At 28.0% G+C, this 22,004-nt stretch overlaps 1 protein-coding gene across 1 annotated transcript in view; it reads right to left on the bottom strand.

Annotated features, from left to right (window-relative positions):
* The window catches only part of LOC120416153 (nuclear pore complex protein Nup88), a 159,187-nt gene that overhangs the window by 105,798 nt on the left and 31,385 nt on the right, over window positions 1-22,004 (bottom strand). Inside the window, exon 2 of the mRNA XM_039577831.2 lies at window positions 16,488-16,657. Within this exon, the coding sequence (XP_039433765.1) occupies window positions 16,488-16,657 (170 nt within the window). The remainder of the gene's footprint in view (window positions 1-16,487; window positions 16,658-22,004) is intronic.

Below are 22,004 nucleotides of genomic sequence, written 5' to 3'. Positions count from 1 at the left end.
TTTTTGTAATTTTTGTAATTTTTGTAATTTTTGTAATTTTTGTAATTTTTGTTTTTGTAATTTTTGTAATTTTTGTAATTTTTGTAATTTTTGTATTTTTGTATTTTTGTATTTTTGTATTTTTGTATTTTTGTATTTTTGTATTTTTGTATTTTTGTATTTTTGTATTTTTGTATTTTTGTATTTTTGTATTTTTGTATTTTTGTATTTTTGTATTTTTGTAATTTTTGTAATTTTTGTAATTTTTGTAATTTTTGTAATTTTTGTAATTTTCGTAATACTTGTAATTTTCGTAATTTTTGTAATTTTTGTAATTTTTTGTATTTTTGTAATTTTTGTAATTTTTGTAATTTTTGTAATTTTTGAAATATTTGTAATTTTTGTAATTTTTGTTATTTTTGTAATTTTTGTAATTTTTGTAATTTTTGTATTTTTGTATTTTTGTATTTTTGTATTTTTGTATTTTTGTATTTTTGTATTTTTGTATTTTTGTATTTTTGTATTTTTGTATTTTTGTATTTTTGTATTTTTGTAATTTTTGTAATTTTTGTAATTTTTGTAATTTTTGTAATTTTTGTATTTTTGTTATTTTGTATTTTTGTAATTTTTGTAATTTTTGTAATTTTTGTATTTTTGTATTTTTGTATTTTTGTATTTTTGTATTTTTGTATTTTTGTATTTTTGTATTTTTGTATTTTTGTATTTTTGTATTTTTGTATTTTTGTATTTTTGTATTTTTGTATTTTTGTATTTTTGTAATTTTTGTAATTTTTGTATTTTTGTATTTTTGTATTTTTGTATTTTTGTATTTTTGTATTTTTGTATTTTTGTATTTTTGTATTTTTGTATTTTTGTATTTTTGTAATTTTTGTATTTTTGTAATTTTTGTATTTTTGTAATTTTTGTATTTTTGTATATTTTTATTTTTGTATTTTTGTAATTTTTGTAATTTTTGTATTTTTGTATTTTTGTATTTTTGTATTTTTGTATTTTTGTATTTTTGTATTTTTGTATTTTTGTATTTTTGTATTTTTGTATTTTTGTATTTTTGTATTTTTGTATTTTTGTATTTTTGTATTTTTGTATTTTTGTATTTTTGTATTTTTGTATTTTTGTATTTTTGTATTTTTGTATTTTTGGTATTTTTGGTATTTTTGTATTTTTGTAATTTTGTATTTTTGTATTTTTGTATTTTTGTATTTTTGTATTTTTGTATTTTTGTATTTTTGTATTTTTGTATTTTTGTATTTTTGTATTTTTGTATTTTTGTATTTTTGTATTTTTGTATTTTTGTATTTTTGTATTTTTGTATTTTTGTATTTTTGTATTTTTGTATTTTTGTATTTTTGTATTTTTGTATTTTTGTATTTTTGTATTTTTGTATTTTTGTAATTTTTTATTTTTGTATTTTTGTATTTTTGTATTTTTGTATTTTTGTATTTTTGTATTTTTGTATTTTTGTATTTTTGTATTTTTGTATTTTTGTATTTTTGTATTTTTGTATTTTTGTATTTTTGTATTTTTGTATTTTTGTATTTTTGTATTTTTGTATTTTTGTATTTTTGTATTTTTGTATTTTTGTATTTTTGTATTTTTGTATTTTTGTATTTTGGTATTTTTGTATTTTTGTCTTTTTGTATTTTTGTATTTTTGTATTTTTGTATTTTTGTATTTTTGTATTTTTGTAATTTTGTATTTTTGTATTTTTGTATTTTTGTATTTTTGTATTTTTGTATTTTTGTATTTTTGTATTTTTGTATTTTTGTATTTTTGTATTTTTGTATTTTTGTATTATACATTTTTTTTTTGTTAATTTATGACTATGTTTTGTACTTTATTTTGTCATTTTTGTCTATATTTTCTATTTTTGTATTTTTGTTATTTGTCTATTTGTACTATTTTGTCTATAAGTTCATTAATCATTATTTACTTAAAAATGACAAAAATTGCAAAAATTACAAAAATTACAAAAATTACAAAAATTACAAAAATTACAAAAATTACAAAAATTACAAAAATTACAAAAATTACAAAAGTTACAAAAATTGCAAAAATTGCAAAAATTGCAAAAATTGCAAAAATTACAAAAATTACAAAAATTACAAAAATTACAAAAATTACAAAAATTACAAAAATTACAAAAATTACAAAAATTACAAAAATTACAAAAATTACAAAAATTACAAAAATTACAAAAATTACAAAAATTACAAAAATTACAAAAATTACAAAAATTACAAAAATTACAAAAATTACAAAAATTACAAAAATTACAAAAATTACAAAAATTACAAAAATTACAAAAATTACAAAAATTACAAAAATTACAAAAATTACAAAAATTACAAAAATTACAAAAATTACAAAAATTACAAAAATTACAAAAATTACAAAAATTACAAAAATTACAAAAATTACAAAAAATACAAAAATTACAAAAATTACAAAAAATACAAAAATTACAAAAATTACAAAAATTACAAAAATTACAAAAATTACAAAAATTACAAAAAAAAAAATTACAAAAATTACAAAAATACAAAAATTACAAAAATTACAAAAATTACAAAAATTACAAAAATTACAAAAATTACAAAAATTACAAAAATTACAAAAATTACAAAAATTACAAAAATTACAAAAATTACAAAAATTACAAAAATTACAAAAATTACAAAAATTACAAAAATTACAAAAATTACAAAAATTACAAAAATTACAAAAATTACAAAAATTACAAAAATTACAAAAATTTCAAAAATTACAAAAATTACAAAAAATACAAAAATTACAAAAATTACAAAAATTACAAAAATTACAAAAAATACAAAAATTACAAAAATTACAAAAATTACAAAAATTACAAAAATTACAAAAATTACAAAAATTACAAAAATTACAAAAATTACAAAAATTACAAAAATTACAAAAATTACAAAAATTACAAAAATTACAAAAATTACAAAAATTTCAAAAATTACAAAAATTACAAAAAATACAAAAATTACAAAAATTACAAAAATTACAAAAATTACAAAAAATACAAAAATTACAAAAATTACAAAATCAACAAAAATAATAAAAATTACAAAAATTACAAAAATATCAATAAAAAAAAGAAGGATTTCCTGCACATTCCCTGATTTCCTCCCAAGCGTTTCAAAGCTTGACATTTTACAACAACAACAAGAACTACCTCCCAAAATCGGTCCCGGAGATTAATGGAACCGCACCGCCGACTTCGCCCAAAAAGAACCTGCCGGAAAAGTGGCCCACTAAGAATTGCGGAAAACCACCGCGCCCCCCGGGGGAGACCCTTTTTCGGGGACCCCAGTTAGTCAGAGTCAGCCTTCCCAAATGTATTAGCCCAGTGTCCTTCAACGACCCTGGCCCCGCTTCTCCCGGTTGGGCGTTAATTAAAAATAATATTTTTATTTAATTATTATAAATATATTGCGTGGTGGTGGCCGCCGTCCCACGGGCCACCGAATCGGACCGGTGATGGACGGGTTTTCTTCGGGATCACCGACGTGGACACGTTTTACACGCGCGCGTGTGTGCGGATGTGACTTTTCATGGGGTAAGGATTTTCTACAAAATTTAAACATATCGGGGACGATTAGTCAAACGTACGCGGTACAGCGGGATTGTCAAAACAGCGAGGGATATTTGTTTGAGCTAGTTGTGAAATTTGCTAAACTAATGGGCTGGCATTAATTTGGAAGGTTTAGACTTTTGCGAAAAATAATAATGACTAATGTGTTTGACTGTTTCGGATTCCCAATTTTATGGGGTCATTTTATAACATAATTTTTGAAACATTTCACTAAAAAGGCTTTGCAGAACTCGAATTTGAAAGAATTAAAAAAAAGAAATTATTTAAAAGTCGAAGTTCCTAAGAGCCCTTCAGATAATCGAAACTAAGGATAATTTAGGCTTGCAAAAAAATCGTCATCAGCATATTCAGGAAATTTTTGTCTACGTAGACTTATGATAGAAGATATTTGTAGTCCAAAAACAGTAAAAATATGCAAAAAAACATTCGCACACCCAAACTGATGATATTCTTAAAAATAAGAGTTCTATCTTTTTTGAAGATTAAAAAATGTTCAAAAAAAAAAAACATCTCAATTCTAATATAAGTGTTTCGCTTAAAAATGTCTCGAACGTTTGTTTAAACTTTCGGACCGCTTCCATACTTTTAATTACCGAATGAAACAAGACCAGATTCGGCGGAACTAAATCAAGTAAATAAACAATTTCTCTCTCCTCCACTTGTTCCTCAAAAACATGTGCAAAATCTCCACCCTTACTCCACCAACCTAGGAGGTGGTGGGACCCCAAAACTATAATGATGTAATCGAGCACAGTGCACAGCTGACTCTCGAAATTTTGCGAAAACTGCACGGGAAGGCGTGGATTTAAAGTTTTTATTATGTGTGTGTGTGTGAGTGTGTTTCACCTCTCATCCCCTCTTCTTCCTCCACTTTTTAACGTTTGCGAAATAGAATTTATTCCCACCGCATATCAAACTGCAAAATACTACTGCATTGCTATTATTAAAAGATTATAAGAGGCTGGAAAGAGCCGGGGTGCCAGTAGAGTTGGGCTGCAAACAACATGTTTATTTGGAAGGGGGTGTTTTGGGTGGTGCGAAAAATCCTGGTTTTTGAAGGGGTTGCACAGTTTGAATTGGTTGAAGTTCTGGTCACAAATTTACCTATTTAATTGTAGAATTTTTCAAACTTGTTATGCAAATCTTAACTCGAATTTAAGGTTTTATTTCAGTACCTTAAATTTTTCGTGATTTTTCAACCAATTTCCCACTGTTCGAATTCGAACGAGTTCCCACTTAAAACCAATGGCAAAAGTTGCACACAAGATTATAAATTTGATCAAAAAGTACTCTACAGCGCCGGTAGTAGCCTTAATTCGCAGCTGCAGTTTCGTTCCAACTTTTCCGAAATTTCACCAGTCGTTTGCAACCGCCACCAATTTCACCTTTATCCCTCGGAAAGAGCAAAACACGAGAAATTAAATATGTACAGTCGAACAACAACAGTAAACTTTCATCTGAAAGCGGTCGGTCTTACCGATATATGCGGTGGTGCGCCCCTTAAAACCCTCCTTCTCGCTAGAAACCGAAATAAAAGCGCCAAAATCTCTCCGAGTCCCGAGTTTCGGTCCGCAAATCGCAAATAATTCCGCACCGAGCATTTTCCATATTCATAATGTATTTATGTTTTCCGAGGATAATCTTCTAGTTTATTCCTCCAAATAATGCATAAACGGAGAGGCCGACTTGTTCGAGTTCGAGTGTGTGTGTATGTGAATCCCCCCCTCTTTCCCACCTCCGGAAAATGACCGCGCCCCCTCCAGCCCAACGTCATTAGAGAAAAGGTACCTACACACCCCACCGAAAGCTGGTCCTTTTCTCTGGATGTGATTATTATATGTGATGTTTCTCGCGTAACTTCTCCGGGTTTTGGCCGTAATTATTTGATCAAAGCAAATATATAACATATCCCTCATCCTGCTCCCCTCCCCCTCCCCACGTTGAAACCACCTTCTGTGGAGGAAAAGGTGCGCTCCGGCGGAAGAACAAAAAAACGGACTCAAACAACTGAATTTGATTCCTATACCGCAGGTGGGATGAGAGTACGAAGGATTCGTACTCAAATCGGGCAAGAGAGAAGAGTCATCAGCACACGCGAAAAAGGGTTTCCTTCATCAAAGTCCTTTCAGGAGAAAAGGATCCGTTTTGAAGCGATTGGGGGCGTGTGGCGTAAAATCAGCATTTTCGTTATTTTTTTTTCAAATTTTTAAATACCAACTAGAAAATTTAAAAAAAGTTCGATTTGTCCAATGATATTTTTTTAAACTGCAATTTTTAGTTTTGAAATACCACTTTACCCCACAAGGACAAAAAAAACACGTCATTTCCATCGCAGAGGGACCACCTAAAGCAACGCGGACCCAATTCGAACTCTCGAGGCACACGCACTCATCGTGGGGATTCATATCTCTTTCTGATATGAGGATTGGACCTTTTAATATTTTATTACATTTTATTTGTCTGGCGGACCATTACAAAAAAAAATGCTCGACTCGGGAGATAATTTATTCGCATTTATCAGCGAAGCTGGTCCCTTTTTTTTAAATCACACTTGAGCAAATAATTTTTCGGCGGGGGCACCACTTTGATATCGGAGAACGTGCGAGAAGATTTCGAAATGTCTGGCTTGGGTTGAGAAAGGTTGGAAATATGATGTAGCATTTTTCATTTTGGTTGGAAAACTCGCGAAGGAGGAAAAAAGTGCCCCCGGGCAACTGACATTTTCACATGATTGTCACAAAAATACGCGCGCACACACACACATACACACCAAACATTACGTAGCATTAATAATATGCTAATGAAATGATGTATGCAAGCTAACGAACGCTCGCTCCCTTAACATTTGCCCCTCATATGAGAAGAAGTCTAAAACTAAACAGCCGATAGGCTCGAAAAATGCGTCAAAAGAGCAAAAGGGTTATCAGCAGGAAGGTGGAGGAGGTGGCACTCATAATCGTCATTCGCTATCAGTTCAGGGAAAACATCACTTTCCACTTTCCTCCCGCTGCGGTACGAACCTTGATTAGAGGGATTAAAACCCTTTCACTTGCCATGAATTTGCGTGAGTGGTGTTGTTTTTTTTTGTCATACATATTGGCACCCCCTGGTAGATATTGTTGACACATTCTCCGGCAATGTACACCTTAGGATGAAATTTTGAAAAGCATGTATGAGCTATTTGGATATTTTTCCTCGATTCTAGACTACTTGAAGCTTCAAAAATCATGGTTTTCATTAATTGAACTTTTGAATATCATTATGTACAAGTTGACTAAGTTATGCAACAATTTGTGATAAAATCAGCGTTTTAAAACATTTTTCTAAAAACTCCTGGTTTTCAGCGAAATAAAATCCAAAAATTATTCTTTTAATTGCATTTTGTAGGTTTTTAGATGTACTAAACGGAAATGTCATGGATTTACAGTTTATCTTAAGTTAAGTATTTTTTTCAAACTAGTGTAAGTTTACCATTTTATTGCGTTGCAACGTCACGAAAAAGGGACAGTTGTTTATGTCAACAGAAAACTAAACATTCAATCATTTTGATATTTCGGATGCTCTTTGTACTTGGAAAGAGCTTTCAAATGCAACCTAGAGCGACTAAATTGGTTGTCTAGATCCAAAGTTACAACAGGTTTAAGTTTGCGTTGCAACGTCACGAAATTTTAAATCATATTGGTCACATAGCAAAAAAGGTGTATGCGTAGTTGATTGTTGGAGATCAAAGGATAATAAATATTATATATGTTTTATATAATGTTTTCGAGCCTAATTACAGAAAAATTGTACATGGGTCATTCACAAATTCCGTCACTTAGGTTTGTAGCCACTCGAAAAAAGTAGGTATTTTATAAAACTTGTTGAGTAAATCAAAATAGACCGATGTTCACAATGGGGAAAAATTCTATAACTTTCAAATAAATAATCACGTGGTTACTGGATGACCCCTTTATGATAAACTGATTTTGATTATAATACAACGCAACGAATTTTTTTATCGCACACCCTTATGTAGGCCAATTTACGGTGAAATTCACCAAACAATAATAATCACGTGATTCGATTGTTTTTTTACAAACGTTTGTCACTTTGCTGTTGGACGAACCCTTACCTAAATAAGTTGTATGCAACGTTTAGTTGTTCGCAATTAAAAATGTTATGTTGCGCAGGTAAACAGTTTTATTATTTCCTCAAATTTAATTTAAAAGGCACAAAAGTCAACAAAATAAATTACGTTGTTTGCAGATCACCCCTTAGGGGCCATCAACAAACGATATGGGCACTTTAGTTATAAATTTCTGCCCTCCTGAAAACTTGAAGCTCCATACCTCCCTTCTAAAACTTCCACGTGATTTGTAAATTTCCCAAAACGATAAAAATATTAAGGGAGCCTACTTGCATTACGTAACAAAACATTTATACACCCAAAATTCAGAGTCGAGATAATCGTTCTCTCAAAATTTATTGAGGGCTCAGTGCCAAAATCGATAGAATAATGGTACCAACTCACACCATCATAACAAATGAGTTCATTCGTTAGTTGAATCAATAAATCTCCAACAAGTGTCATACATCGACTTCTGACTTCTCCTTGGTCACCAAGCTGTGCTGGCCGAGGCAGCTAAGTCATTGGATTGGTTTATCAAAGGTCTCTGGTTCGATTCCCGTTGTCGACACTTTTGGTTTTTTGTTTGACGGATGAACTTTTTTTGCAAATGAACCTCGAGAGAATAGTTCTATCGCCCATCTCGAGCTGTGTTCTCTGCGTCCGTGAATGGTACCACTATTCTCTCGACTCGAGACCATCATTCTCTCGGACTAGCGCTGCCAGTTTTGGGTGTATATTTAGACCCCCTCCACCCCCTGGTAATACATTTCCGATACATTTTTTTTTGTATAAATCCTCGAACCCCACCCCCCTCACCCTTGATATTACGGCGTTACGTAATGCATGGACGCCCCATAACATGGATAGAGGAGGTGGGAGTGGGGAGGGGGGGGGGGCTGTCCTTCGTGATAATGGAATAATACAAATATTTTTTTTACTTTGAAAATGCTTGGAAAACTTCGTATATCGTACTGCTACTGTAAAAGCGGTATAGGGGGAGGGGAGGGGGGTCTAACATGGGCGGGCCAATCAATTCACATGTCCTTGTACTGTCTATTAATGTCTTATAATAAAATCATAATCTCAAGTTGCTCAAACTAACAAAAACTATGATTTATTTTGAAACTAAAATTTCGTGACGTTGCAACGCAACGAAAAACCCTGTTTTCAAAAACTGTGCGTTGCAACGTCACGAAATGTTAATGGTCTTTAAAAATCGTGGTTTGATTTTTTCGAAAAACTAATGATTGCATTCGATTTGTTGGTCAATTTTACACTAAAAATGGAAGAAGAACTCCAAATTTGCCATTTAACAGAGCAGAGTTAATGGCGAAACATGAATTGGGTCAGGATTGAGAAAAAGTCACGCGTTGCAACGTCACGCTACTTATTCCCCTCTCAAAAATAGAATATTCGCTTAAAATAATGTTTCAACATTGTTTCTTATAGGAAATTTAATGTACTTTCCGAATCTGTAATAACATATGTACCTTTTCAATGTATTTTTTTAGTTACAGCCGAAATACTGAAAAAAGAAAAGTCAAAGCGTTGCAACGTCACGGCGGAATGTGTCTGTTATATTTTAAATTATGTTCTACTTTGCTCAGATTTCTTCATTCGATTTTTTTAGTATGTTTTAATCCGACTGAAACTTTTATGGTACCTTCGGTATGCCCAAAGAAGCCACTTTGCATCATTAGTTTGTTCATATAATTTTCCATACAAATTTGGCAGCTGTCCAAACAAAAATGATGTATGAAAATTCAAAAATTTGTATCTATTGAAGGAATTTTTTGATCGATTTGGTGTTTTCGGCAAAGGTATGGATACAGACTACACTAGAAAATACACGGTAAAAAATAATTTGGTCATTTTTTATTTAACTTTTTGTCACTAAAATGTGATTTGCAAAAAAAAAACAATTTTTTTTATTTTTTTATATGTTTTAGAGGACATCAAATGCCAACTTTTCAGAAATTTCCAGGTTGTGCAAAAAATATTTGACCGAGTTATAAATTTTTGAACCAATACTCATTTTTTCAAAAGATCGGAATATGTAATGCAAAAATTTTTCAACTTCATTTTTCGATGTAAAATCAAATTTGCAATCAAAAAGTAATTTAGTGATTTATTTTATAACGTGCATCGTTTTAAAGTTAAATCCATTTTACGGTGACTTTTTTGAAAATAGTCGCAGCTTTTATTTTTTTTAATTAGTACCCATATTTGCAAATTTTTGAATAAGATTAATTTGAAATGCTGAGAAAATTCTCTATATTTTGCTTTTTCGGACTTTGTTGATACGACCCTTAGTTGCTGAGAAATTGCCATGCAAAGGTTTAAAAACAGGAAAATTGATGTTTTCTAAGTCTCACCCAAACAACCCACCATTTTCTTATGTCGATATCTCAGCAGCGAATGGTCCGATTTTCAATGTTAAAATATGAACATTCCGATCTTTTCGGAAACAATATTTTCAAAAAAATTGAATCAACACTAACATTTCAAAAGGCCAACACATTCAATATTACGCCCTTTTCAAATGTTCTTGGTTCAAAAATTTTGAAAATATTTTTTTCGAAGAAATTGTAAAATTTTACGAATGTTTCATATTTTAACATTGTTAATCGAAATTAGTTGCTGAGATATCGACATTAGAATATGGTGGGTTGTTTGGGTGAGACTTAGAAAACATCAAATTTCCTGTTTTTCAACCTTTGCATGGCAATATCTTAGCAACTAAAGGTCGTATCAACAAAGTTCAAAAAAAGCAAAAAATAGATAATTTTCTCAGCTTTTCAAAAATATTTTTTTTCAAATGTGGGCAAACATGTGCATTTATTTTAAAAAAATGCGACTATTTTCAAAAAAGTCACCTAAAATGGATTTAATCTGAAAACGGTGCTCTTTATCAAAATTCAACCAAAATACTTTTTGATTGCAAATATAATTTTACATACATGAAAAAATAAAAAAATAAAAATTTTAATTCAAAAAATCATAGCTTGGTCATAGATTTTTTCCCATTCTAGAAATTTCTGAAAAGTTGGCATTTGATGTCCTCTAAAAAATATAAAAAAATTGTGTTTTTTTGCAAATCAAGTTTTAGTGACAAAAAGTGAAATTAAAAATCACCAAATTTTTTTTTACCGTGTATCATTTTTTTCAGTGCAGTCCATATCCATACTTACAATTTTGCCGAAAACACCAAATCGATCAAAAAATTCCTTCTGAAGATACAGATTTTTGAATTTCCACATATTTACATAATTTTCACAGCTGCCAAATTTGTATGGAAAATTATATGAACGAACTAATGATGCAAAATGGCTTCTTTGGGCATACCGAAGGCACCAAAAAAGTTTCAGCCGGATTAATTAATAAATTAAAATAAAAGAAAAAAGGGCGATTCCGTAGAGAATTGCTCATTTTGAAAAATAGTTTGTTGATACTCAGACAATCTCATGTTTCCTTTTTCTTTACTCTCAGCGGCTGTTTTTCAGCACCGGTATGCCTCATTTCAATGTTGTTGGAAGCAACTTAATAGGAACATTTACGATCTTTTTGGTGGAAGAAAAGAAAGAAAATACGAGCAGTCAAAAGCATTTTCTGTGGGTGCAAAGGAAATTTACCCATTTTTGTCACACAAAGCGATCAATTCTCGTCACTTTTGCAGTTTTCCGCTTTTCAAACGACGACTAACTATAGAGAGTTGCTTGCACACTTTTATTTGAAAAATAAAAAAAAATATAAAAATTGAAATTACAAGCCTAGGATTCAACATTTGGATTAAAAAAGTGTTTCAAAATGCATTGTTGTGACAATTGGCGGAATAAAAGTCAAGAAGATGAATTTTTAACGAATAAACAATTTGTTTGAATTATTCAAGGTCAATAAATTGATAAATTTCGGTTTTTTTTTTCGGAAAAAAATATTTTGAATAAAAGGAATCAGACTAACATTTTAATGGTCACTCGAAAGAATTTTTTAAAATCGAAAAACTGCACATTTTTAATTAAATCATACTAATCATGTTAGATATGTGTTCAATTTATTTCAAGAAAATGTTTTCATAAAATTTTGAAAAGTTTTAATAGTTAGTTAACTTTAATTTAGAAAATGCTGATTAATAGCATTATTTTATAATTCTCAAAGTTTCATAATGTTTTCAATGCACATGATTTCAAATCGGAGTATGGAATGCATTTTCAGATTTTCCAGTAAGAGAAGGTGAAATAAGTGTTTAGATCATACATATTATGTGGTATTAAACATAATTAAAAAAAACTAACTTAATCCACCTATGTGGTTGATGCCTTCCTCACTTTTTACCAAAAATGGGTATATGAGTGGATTCATCATTTTTTTAGATCCAGAAAAAAGAAAACAATGTATAACTTATGTGGTCATAATTCGAGACAGGGTTGCCAGATCTTCAATGTTTTGGACTCATTAGAAAGGCCTTTCACTTACCTAACCAACGATGGGTCGGATGATGGATCCGGACATAGTTTACATACGTTTAAGTGAGATCCGGCTTCAAAAAAGTACATAAATATCACTTAAGTGGTCATAACTCGAGACAGGGTTGCCAGATCTTCAACATTTTGGACTCATTGGAAAGGCCTTTCAATTACCTAACCAACGATGGTTCGGATGATGGATCCGGACATAGTTTACATACATTTAAATGAGATCCGGCTTCAAAAAAGTACATAAATATCACTTAAGTGGTTATAACTCGAGACAGGGTTGCCAGATCTTCAATGTCTTGGACTCATTGGAAAGGCCTTTCAATTACCTAACCAACGATGGGTCGGATGATGGATCCGGACATAGTTTACATACATTTAAATGAGATCCGGCTTCAAAAAAGTACATAAATATCACTTAAGTGGTCATAACTCGAGACAGGGTTGCCAGATCTTCAACATTTTGGACTCATTGGAAAGGCCTTTCAATTACCTAACCAACGATGGGTCGGATGATGGATCCGGACATAGTTTACATGCATACAATTGAGATCCGGGTATTTGTGAAAACACATTTTTATGCATAACTTTTGAACTACTTATCGAAACTTCAAACAATTCAATAGCGATGTATGGGACCCCAAACCAAGTCGAATGCAACTGGTTCGATCAAAATCGGTTCAGCCAGTGCTGAGAAAACTCAGTGAGAATTTTGGTCACATACATACATACACACATACACACACACATACACACACACAGACATTTGTTCAGTTTTCGATTCTGAGTAGATATGTATACATGAAGGTGGGTCTAGGAGCTTTTAATAAAAAGTTCATTTTTAGAGCAGGATTATAGCCTTACCTCAGTGAGGAAGGCAAAAATCTTCAAATTGAAAGGCATTTTCAACAGAACAAATTTTCTATTAATTGTGAAAACCTTTGATTCGTGCTTCGAATTCTGTCCAAAATGTAATATAAATTGAAAATTTTAAAAACAAAACTAGTTTGATAATTTTTTTTTTGCAAAATTCGGAATATTTTTGTACTTTTACCTGAAATTTATATTAATTTTATAAAAAAAGCTTATAAACTTAGTTAACTAAGTATAAACATTGATTTTTTTTGTTCAAAAATATATCTGCAATTCAAAATAAGAATTTTTAACATCACAATTTTTCAAACGCTACGGAAAAAACTTTTTTTCAAAGAAAGTGCATGGACTATGTATTGCCTACTCAAGTACAAACCTTACCAGTTGGAAACTATAATTCAAAAATTAATTTAAATCCTATCAATATAACCCTGGTTCACGGTACTTTTTGATTGCAAATAAAATTTTGAAATTAAAAACTTTAGTAAACAAATCTATTAGATACAGTTTCTATCCAGTTCCAGAAACAAAATTAAAAAAAACGGACAAATTTTTGCTTGTACTTTTCAATGGCTAAAAAGTTACAGGTTTTCGTATACGAATTTTAGGAATTGAATTTAAAAATCTTATAAAACATGTTTTTCCTTGTATTTTTTTTATCTGACTATTTTTGTACGGACAGCTTCCAAAATTGTATGGAGACTTGTTTGGGCGAAGCAAAACACAAAATAACTTCTTTCTTTGTATGAGAGTTTGAGATACCGTAAAACGGGGTGACTTTGATAGCCGGGGTGACTTTGATAGGTTTGCGATTTTTCCACAAAATGAAGAGTACAATTAAAATACGTAAGGAATGGTTTAGAAACATACTGACCGTGGTAGAGAAGTGTTCAAACTACCTTAAGCAGAACTTTTCATAAAAATTTGACAAGTTTAAAAAGTTAGTTAACTATAGTTAAGAAAATGTTGATGAAAGTCGTTATTTCAAACTTCTCAAAGTGTCATGATTTTCTCAATGAACATGATTTTTAATCGGAAAACGGAATGCATTTTCGGATTCTTTTGACAATTTTCCACTAGGAGAAGGTTAAAAAAGTTTGTAAATAATAAATAATATGTGTTTTTAAAACACAATATAAAAAAAATCTCCAAATTTATAGGCAATTTCAGTTGAACAAATTTCATGTAAAATGTGAAAACTTGTGATTCGTGCTTTGAATTCAGTATAAAATGCAATATAAATCGATACTTTTATAAACAAAACTAGTTTTAACAAATTTTAGGCAAAATTCCGACTTTTTAACAATTTTACCTTAAATTTATATGTATTTTGCTAAAAAGATTATACACTTAGTTAACTAAATATAAACATTGATTTTTTCTTAAAAACTATATCAGCTACTTTAGTGATGGTACATTTAGCGTACAAATAAAGTTTGAACATCTTAAATATGATTTTATCAAGAAAAAACTATAACTATCAAAGTCACCCCGGAATTAAAACTAAGAATTTTTAACGTAACTATTTTTCTAAACATTATTGAAAAAACTATATTCCGAAATAGTACATGGACTTTGTGTAGTCTACCCCAGTACATGTTTTAAAAATAATAATCTTGAGAAAAACCGTACCTGTTGGAAAATATTCTAAAAACAAATTGAAATCCTATCAAAGTCACCCCGGTAAATCAAAAACAATTCGGAGAGAATTTCTCATATTTGAAAATCTGTATCTTGGGAAGGAGTTTTCTGATCAATTTGGTATCTTCGGCAATGTTTTAGGTATGACTCTTTAAAAAGTTCATAATTTTTCATTCGTCTTTTCAGACAAATAATTGCATTGCGTAAAACAACCATTTCTGAAGAGTCTCATTTTTGGATATGCTTAGGATGACAAAAAATGTAATATTTTTAGCGGTGGCACTAGTTGGTCGATGAGAAATTCTCTCCAAATTATTTTTGATTTATCTCAAACTCATTAGCCCGTGTTGCTAAATTTGTAAAAAAACTGAATTATTTTTTATTTTAATTTAAGATGTAAAATCAAATTTGTAATCGAAAAGTACCACCTCACAATATATTTTTTTCGAAAACATTGAAAATGCCTAATAAATTTTCTGGGAAGACATACAAAATTGCAAAAATGATGGCTGAGAAGCCGGTGAGAGACAAGCAAACAAGAAAAATGAGGTTTTTCTTGACATCACCAAAATAGCGTCGAATTATTAAGTGACGATAATGCAGCAATTATGCGTCCGATTTTTGATAACAAAAAATGAAACTATATTTAAAATTTCCGATTTTTCGAATAAAAATATTTTTTAAATTTTCAAATCAATTCCAACATTTGAAAAGGCTTACAAACACTAATTACACCCGTTGGAATCTCTGTACCAACAAGAAACTCGAAAAATTATTAATATGTTATCCTTGCCAAACTCTATCCAAGACAAACTGTCTTGGAAATTAATTTCCCATTGTTCTTTGAACAAATTTCTATCAAACTCAAACACAATCCATTCCACCACTCCATGTGCGCATGGAGCCCCAAATGTGGAAAAAGGTACTTTCTTAATAGACTAGCAGCGCGCGTTCCATTATCCAAAAACCTCGAAAGTCACAAACCAAGTGAAGTCGAAGCTAATGTTGAACACCAGCAAAAAAAAAAACAGAAGGAAGGAAGGTTGGATGCTGGAAAACAATTCCAAACTGACTCTCTCAGATGCTAATTTGGGCGGATGCTGTGTGGGGAAGTGCCGTTGGAAGCTTCGACAAAATGAGTTTTTTAGCGTGTGTGTGTGAGTGTGTGACTTTGACTCTCGAAAGCAAAATCGGAAGCTCATAAGCTCCGACATCGGATGTGTGCTTCGAAAGATTTTCCTCCTGCTCCTGCGATGGATGTGACGACTCTGACGGAACAAGTGTAGATTTTGCTAGTTAAACACAAAATCTAATTAAAATTAAATCAAATGAAATTTAGATGAACGTTTTTGTGCTCCAGCGGGGAGAAGTTGGGCTTTGTGTGTGGGAGTATGTTCACTTTTTTTTTATTCGGCAGCTTTGTTTTAGTTTGGTTGTTTCTCGTTTGATTTTCAGCAGAACAAAACTCGGCGACAACTTTGGATTGCTGGGAGCGGACTTCCCGGTCCAGAGTTTTTTCGACCGGTTTGGGTTGGATTTTCCGCCCAACCCAGCCAGCCAACGCCACTAATATTATTGCTTTTCTATGGAAATTTGGCCAATTTTCTTAAGCCTTGTTTCGCCGACAATGCTCGGGTTAAAAACTTTAATCTCGCTGGCTTAAGACAGCGGCCAAGAAGTGCTGATTGCGAGCGGAAAATTATCATCTTCATCGTACATTTCGCAGCAGCAGCAGCTCAAGGAAAGGGGTGGGGTTCAAGGGGAAGGTACTTACCGACAAATGATGCACTCCTTGCCGTTTTGGTACTGGCCGTTGGGGCCCCAGCGCCGGGGCAGCTCCAGGATGGAGAGCCCTCGTGGGCCACTCAGCGCCAGGAAGGTGGCCTCCGTCGATGGCAGGATCTTCTCCACGGTAAAGTTTTGCGGTGCCGATGGAATTAGCGTCTGAAGGGGGAGGAGGAAAAAGGATTAATTCACCTTATGAAATTTAGCGTTTTCTTCAAGAAGACTTCAAAAGAGAGTACAACTCTTATCTTTTAACTAGATTAGAAACAAATTGACCAAACTGAGGGAATAATACTCGGTAATTAAACAATGATTGGCCAAGTTTTGAGAAGAAGAGAAACAAAATTTTCTAGCAGTGCGAAAAATTTCAGTCACTTTACCGCCCAAAAGAAGAAATCATTTTCCGGATGATCTGCGCGCAGCATTGGGAAGGGGATCGTAACTCATTAATGAGATTTACTTTCGTCGACCAGCAAAAAAAAAATCAACTCTCTAGTGCAATAAATATGAATAATTGATATCCACTGATAATAAACCATTTGGGCACATTTTTCAGCCATTTCCTCCCCGTTGCGTTCACTTCCACGTTGATGAACTTTTTTTAACGTCCTACCTTCAGGGCAATCAATACGACTTTATTTTGCCTATCAGCGGGGGAGAAGTTGGGCGGAGCGCGCGATTGTGAATTATGAATAGGTAATTAGATGAGGCAGCAGAAAATTTCCAAAAAGAGTATCATTGAATGCGAGTGAAAAAATGGGAGCGACGAAATTTATGGACTTATTCCGAACGTTTCGTTTCGAATTACCCCAGATTTTTTTTTAACCTTCGGAAAAGTGTTTCTTTGCAAACAATTATTTCAAAAGTTCAGGAAATTTTAAAATACAGGCAAAATATTTGTATCAATGTTTAATAAATATAAATTCATTTTCAAAGATAATGGAGCAACTGCGTATTTATTGATTATTTAAATTTTTATTTGTATTTTTTGTATTTTTTTTCGTAGTTTTTGAAAACTTATGTTTTTTTTTGTAATTTTTGTATATTTTGTAAATTTTAGTAATTTTAGTAATTTTAGTAACATTAGTAATTTTATTAATTTTAGTATTTTTTGTATTTTTTGTAATTTTTGTATTTTTTGTAATTTTTGTACTTTTTGTATCTTTTGTAATTTTTGTATTTTTTGTAATTTTTGTATTTTTTGTATTTTTTGTAATTTTTGTAATTTTTGTAATTTTTGTAATTTTTGTAATTTTTGTAATTTTTGTAATTTTTGTAATTTTTGTAATTTTTGTAATTTTTGTAATTTTTGTAATTTTTGTAATTTTTGTAATTTTTGTAATTTTTGTAATTTTTGTAATGTTTGTAATTTTTGTAATTTTTGTAATTTTTGTAATTTTTGCAATTTTTGTAATTTTTGAATTTTTTGTAAATTTTGTAAGTTTTGTAATTTTTGTAATTTTTGTAATTTTTGTAATTTTTGTAATTTTTGTAATTTTTGTAATTTTTGTGATTTTTGTAATTTTTGTTATTTTTGTAATTTTTGTATTTTTTTGTAATTTTTGTAATTTTTGTAATTTTTGTAATTTTTGTAATTTTTGTAATTTTTGTAATTTTTATAATTTTTGTAATTTTTGTAATTTTTGTAATTTTTGTAATTTTTGTAATTTTTTGTAATTTTTGTAATTTTTGTAATTTTTGTAATTTTTGTAATTTTTGTAATTTTTGTAATTTTTGTAATTTTTGTAATTTTTGTAATTTTTGTAATTTTTGTAATTTTTGTAATTTTTGTAATTTTTGTAATTTTTGTAATTTTTGTAATTTTTGTAATTTTTGTAATTTTTGTAATTTTTGTAATTTTTGTAATTTTTGTATTTTTTGTAATTTTTGTAATTTTTGTAATTTTTGTAATTTTTGTAATTTTTGTAATTTTTGTTACTTTTGTAATTTTTAAAATTTTAGTAATTTTAGTAATTTTAGTAATTTTAGTAATTTTAGTAATTTTAGTAATTTTAGTAATTTTAGTAATTTTAGTAATTTTAGTAATTTTAGTAATTTTAGTAATTTCAGTAATTTTAGTAATTTTAGAAATTTTTAATTTTTGTAATTTTTGTAATTCTAGTAAATTTTGTAATTTTTGTAATTTTTGTAATTTTTGTAATTTTTGTAATTTTTGTAATTTTTGTAATTTTTGTATTTTTTGTAATTTTTGTAATTTTTGTAATTTTTGTAATTTTTGTAATTTTTGTAATCTATGTAATTTTTATAATTTTTGTAATTTTTGTAATTTTTGTAATTTTTGTAATTTTTGTAATTTTTGTAATTTTTGTAATTTTAGTAATTTTAGAAATTTTTAATTTTTGTAATTTTTGTAATTCTTGTAAATTTTGTAATTTTTGTAATTTTTGTAATTTTTGTAATTTTTGTAATTTTTGTAATTTTTTTTAATTTTTGTAATTTTTGTAATTTTTGTAATTTTTGTAATTTTTGTAATTTTTGTAATTTTTGTAATTTTTGTAATTTTAGTAATTTTAGTAATTTTAGTAATTTTAGTAATTTTAGTAATTTTAGTAATTTTAGTAATTTTAGTAATTTTAGTAATTTTAGTAATTTTAGTAATTTTAATAATTTTAATAATTTTAGTAATTTTAGTAATTTTAGTAATTTTAGTAATTTTAGTAATTTTAGTAATTTTAGTAATTTTAGTAATTTTAGTAATTTTAGTAATTTTAGTAATTTTAGTAATTTTAGTAATTTTAGTAATTTTAGTAATTTTAGTAATTTTAGTAATTTTAGTAATTTTAGTAATTTTAGTAATTTTAATAATTTTAGTAATTTTAGTAATTTTTTGTAATTTTTGTAATTTTTGTAATTTTTGTAATTTTTGTAATTTTTGTAATTTTTGTAATTTTTGTAATTTTTGTAATTTTTGTAATTTTTGTAATTTTTGTAATTTTTATAATTTTTATAATTTTTGTAATTTTTGTAATTTTTGTAATTTTTGTAATTTTTGTAATTTTTGTAATTTTTGTAATTTTTGTAATTTTTGTAATTTTTGTAATTTTTGTAATTTTTGTAATTTTTGTAATTTTTTTAATTTTTGTAATTTTTGTAATTTTTGTAATTTTTGTAATTTTTGTAATTTTTGTAATTTTTGTAATTTTTGTATTTTTTGTAATTTTTGTAATTTTTGTAATTTTTGTAATTTTTGTAATTTTTGTAATTTTAGTAATTTTAGTAATTTTAGTAATTTTAGTAATTTTAGTAATTTTAGTAATTTTAGTAATTTTAGTAATTTTAGTAATTTTAGTAATTTTAGTAATTTTAGTAATTTTAGTAATTTTAGTAATTTTAGTAATTTTAGTAATTTTAGTAATTTTAGTAATTTTAGTAATTTTAGTAATTTTAGTAATTTTAGTAATTTTTGTAATTTTTGTAATTTTTGTAATTTTTGTAATTTTTGTAATTTTTGTAATTTTTGTAATTTTTGTAATTTTTGTAATTTTTGTAATTTTTGTAATTTTTGTAATTTTTGTAATTTTTGTAATTTTTGTATTTTTTGTAATTTTTGTAATTTTTGTAATTTTTGTAATTTTTGTAATTTTTGTAATTTTTGTTACTTTTGTAATTTTTAAAATTTTAGTAATTTTAGTAATTTTAGTAATTTTAGTAATTTTAGTAATTTTAGTAATTTTAGTAATTTTAGTAATTTTAGTAATTTTAGTAATTTTAGTAATTTCAGTAATTTTAGTAATTTTAGAAATTTTTAATTTTTGTAATTTTTGTCATTTTTGTAATTTTTGTAATTTTTGTAATTCTAGTAAATTTTGTAATTTTTGTAATTTTTGTAATTTTTGTAATTTTTGTAATTTTTGTAATTTTTGTAATTTTTGTAATTTTTGTATTTTTTGTAATTTTTGTAATTTTTGTAATTTTTGTAATTTTTGTAATTTTTGTAATCTATGTAATTTTTATAATTTTTGTAATTTTTGTAATTTTTGTAATTTTTGTAATTTTTGTAATTTTTGTAATTTTTGTAATTTTAGTAATTTTAGAAATTTTTAATTTTTGTAATTTTTGTAATTCTTGTAAATTTTGTAATTTTTGTAATTTTTGTAATTTTTGTAATTTTTGTAATTTTTGTAATTTTTGTAATTTTTTTTAATTTTTGTAATTTTTGTAATTTTTGTAATTTTTGTAATTTTTGTAATTTTTGTAATTTTTGTAATTTTTGTAATTTTAGTAATTTTAGTAATTTTAGTAATTTTAGTAATTTTAGTAATTTTAGTAATTTTAGTAATTTTAGTAATTTTAGTAATTTTAGTAATTTTAGTAATTTTAGTAATTTTAATAATTTTAATAATTTTAGTAATTTTAGTAATTTTAGTAATTTTAGTAATTTTAGTAATTTTAGTAATTTTAGTAATTTTAGTAATTTTAGTAATTTTAGTAATTTTAGTAATTTTAGTAATTTTAGTAATTTTAGTAATTTTAGTAATTTTAGTAATTTTAGTAATTTTAGTAATTTTAGTAATTTTAGTAATTTTAATAATTTTAGTAATTTTAGTAATTTTTTGTAATTTTTGTAATTTTTGTAATTTTTGTAATTTTTGTAATTTTTGTAATTTTTGTAATTTTTGTAATTTTTGTAATTTTTGTAATTTTTGTAATTTATGTAATTTTTGTTATTTTTGGAATTTTTGTAATTTTTTAAATTTTAAATAAAATTGGACGTAGAATCGATTGACACAGTCTAAGCTAAATCAGCCAAAAAGGCTGTTTGACAAGATTCAGGTTCGCAAGCAGCAGATGAAAATTTTGAAAATAAATAAAAAATTGTTGACCTAGTTGAAAAATTTGCTGGACTAATCAGAAAAACTAGTAAGTACACCTGCCATAAAACATACCAAAAGTAAACAACAGACTATAAACTGACAAAAATTTTCCAGTTGGTAAATTAGTAAAAGCTACTAATAAATTAGCTTTACTCTTTAGTTTTAGGAACTGTCGCTTACGGATTTTTTTAAAATAGACTCGATCTTATTATATTAGTAGAAGGAAGAATTTTTCGAAATGCTTCTGAACCTCAACACATTTCTGCGGGTTCCAAATAATCCGAAGATGAAGAATTAAATGGTTGATAAAATACCGCCAGCAAAATGTGTCCTCACCGCCCAACGTGATGCCCAGCATCCCCGCCACCACCATCATCTTTCGTGCGAGCAAGCGAGCGGTTGTTTTTCCATCGCGATGAATTATAAAAATTGTATGTCTTATCCTTAAGGCGAAGTAAAGCAGACTTTTAATTTCGCAGAGGTTAATACACATACACGGTGGACGATTTTTTTCCCTCCAAACCTGGGAGGGGGACGACGCGGGGAAAATGCTGCTGGTGAGGGCGAACAAGGAGATAATTTTTCTTCCATTTCATGTTTCTGCGATTTTGTAATGATAACAAAACATGTACACCTCAGCCTCTTGGTTTCGGGGGTGGGTGGTCGGTTCG

This window comes from Culex pipiens, chromosome 3 (assembly GCF_016801865.2).
Source record: "Culex pipiens pallens isolate TS chromosome 3, TS_CPP_V2, whole genome shotgun sequence".
Lineage (NCBI taxonomy): Eukaryota > Metazoa > Arthropoda > Insecta > Diptera > Culicidae > Culex > Culex pipiens.
This window is presented reverse-complemented; position numbering and strand designations above follow the sequence as displayed.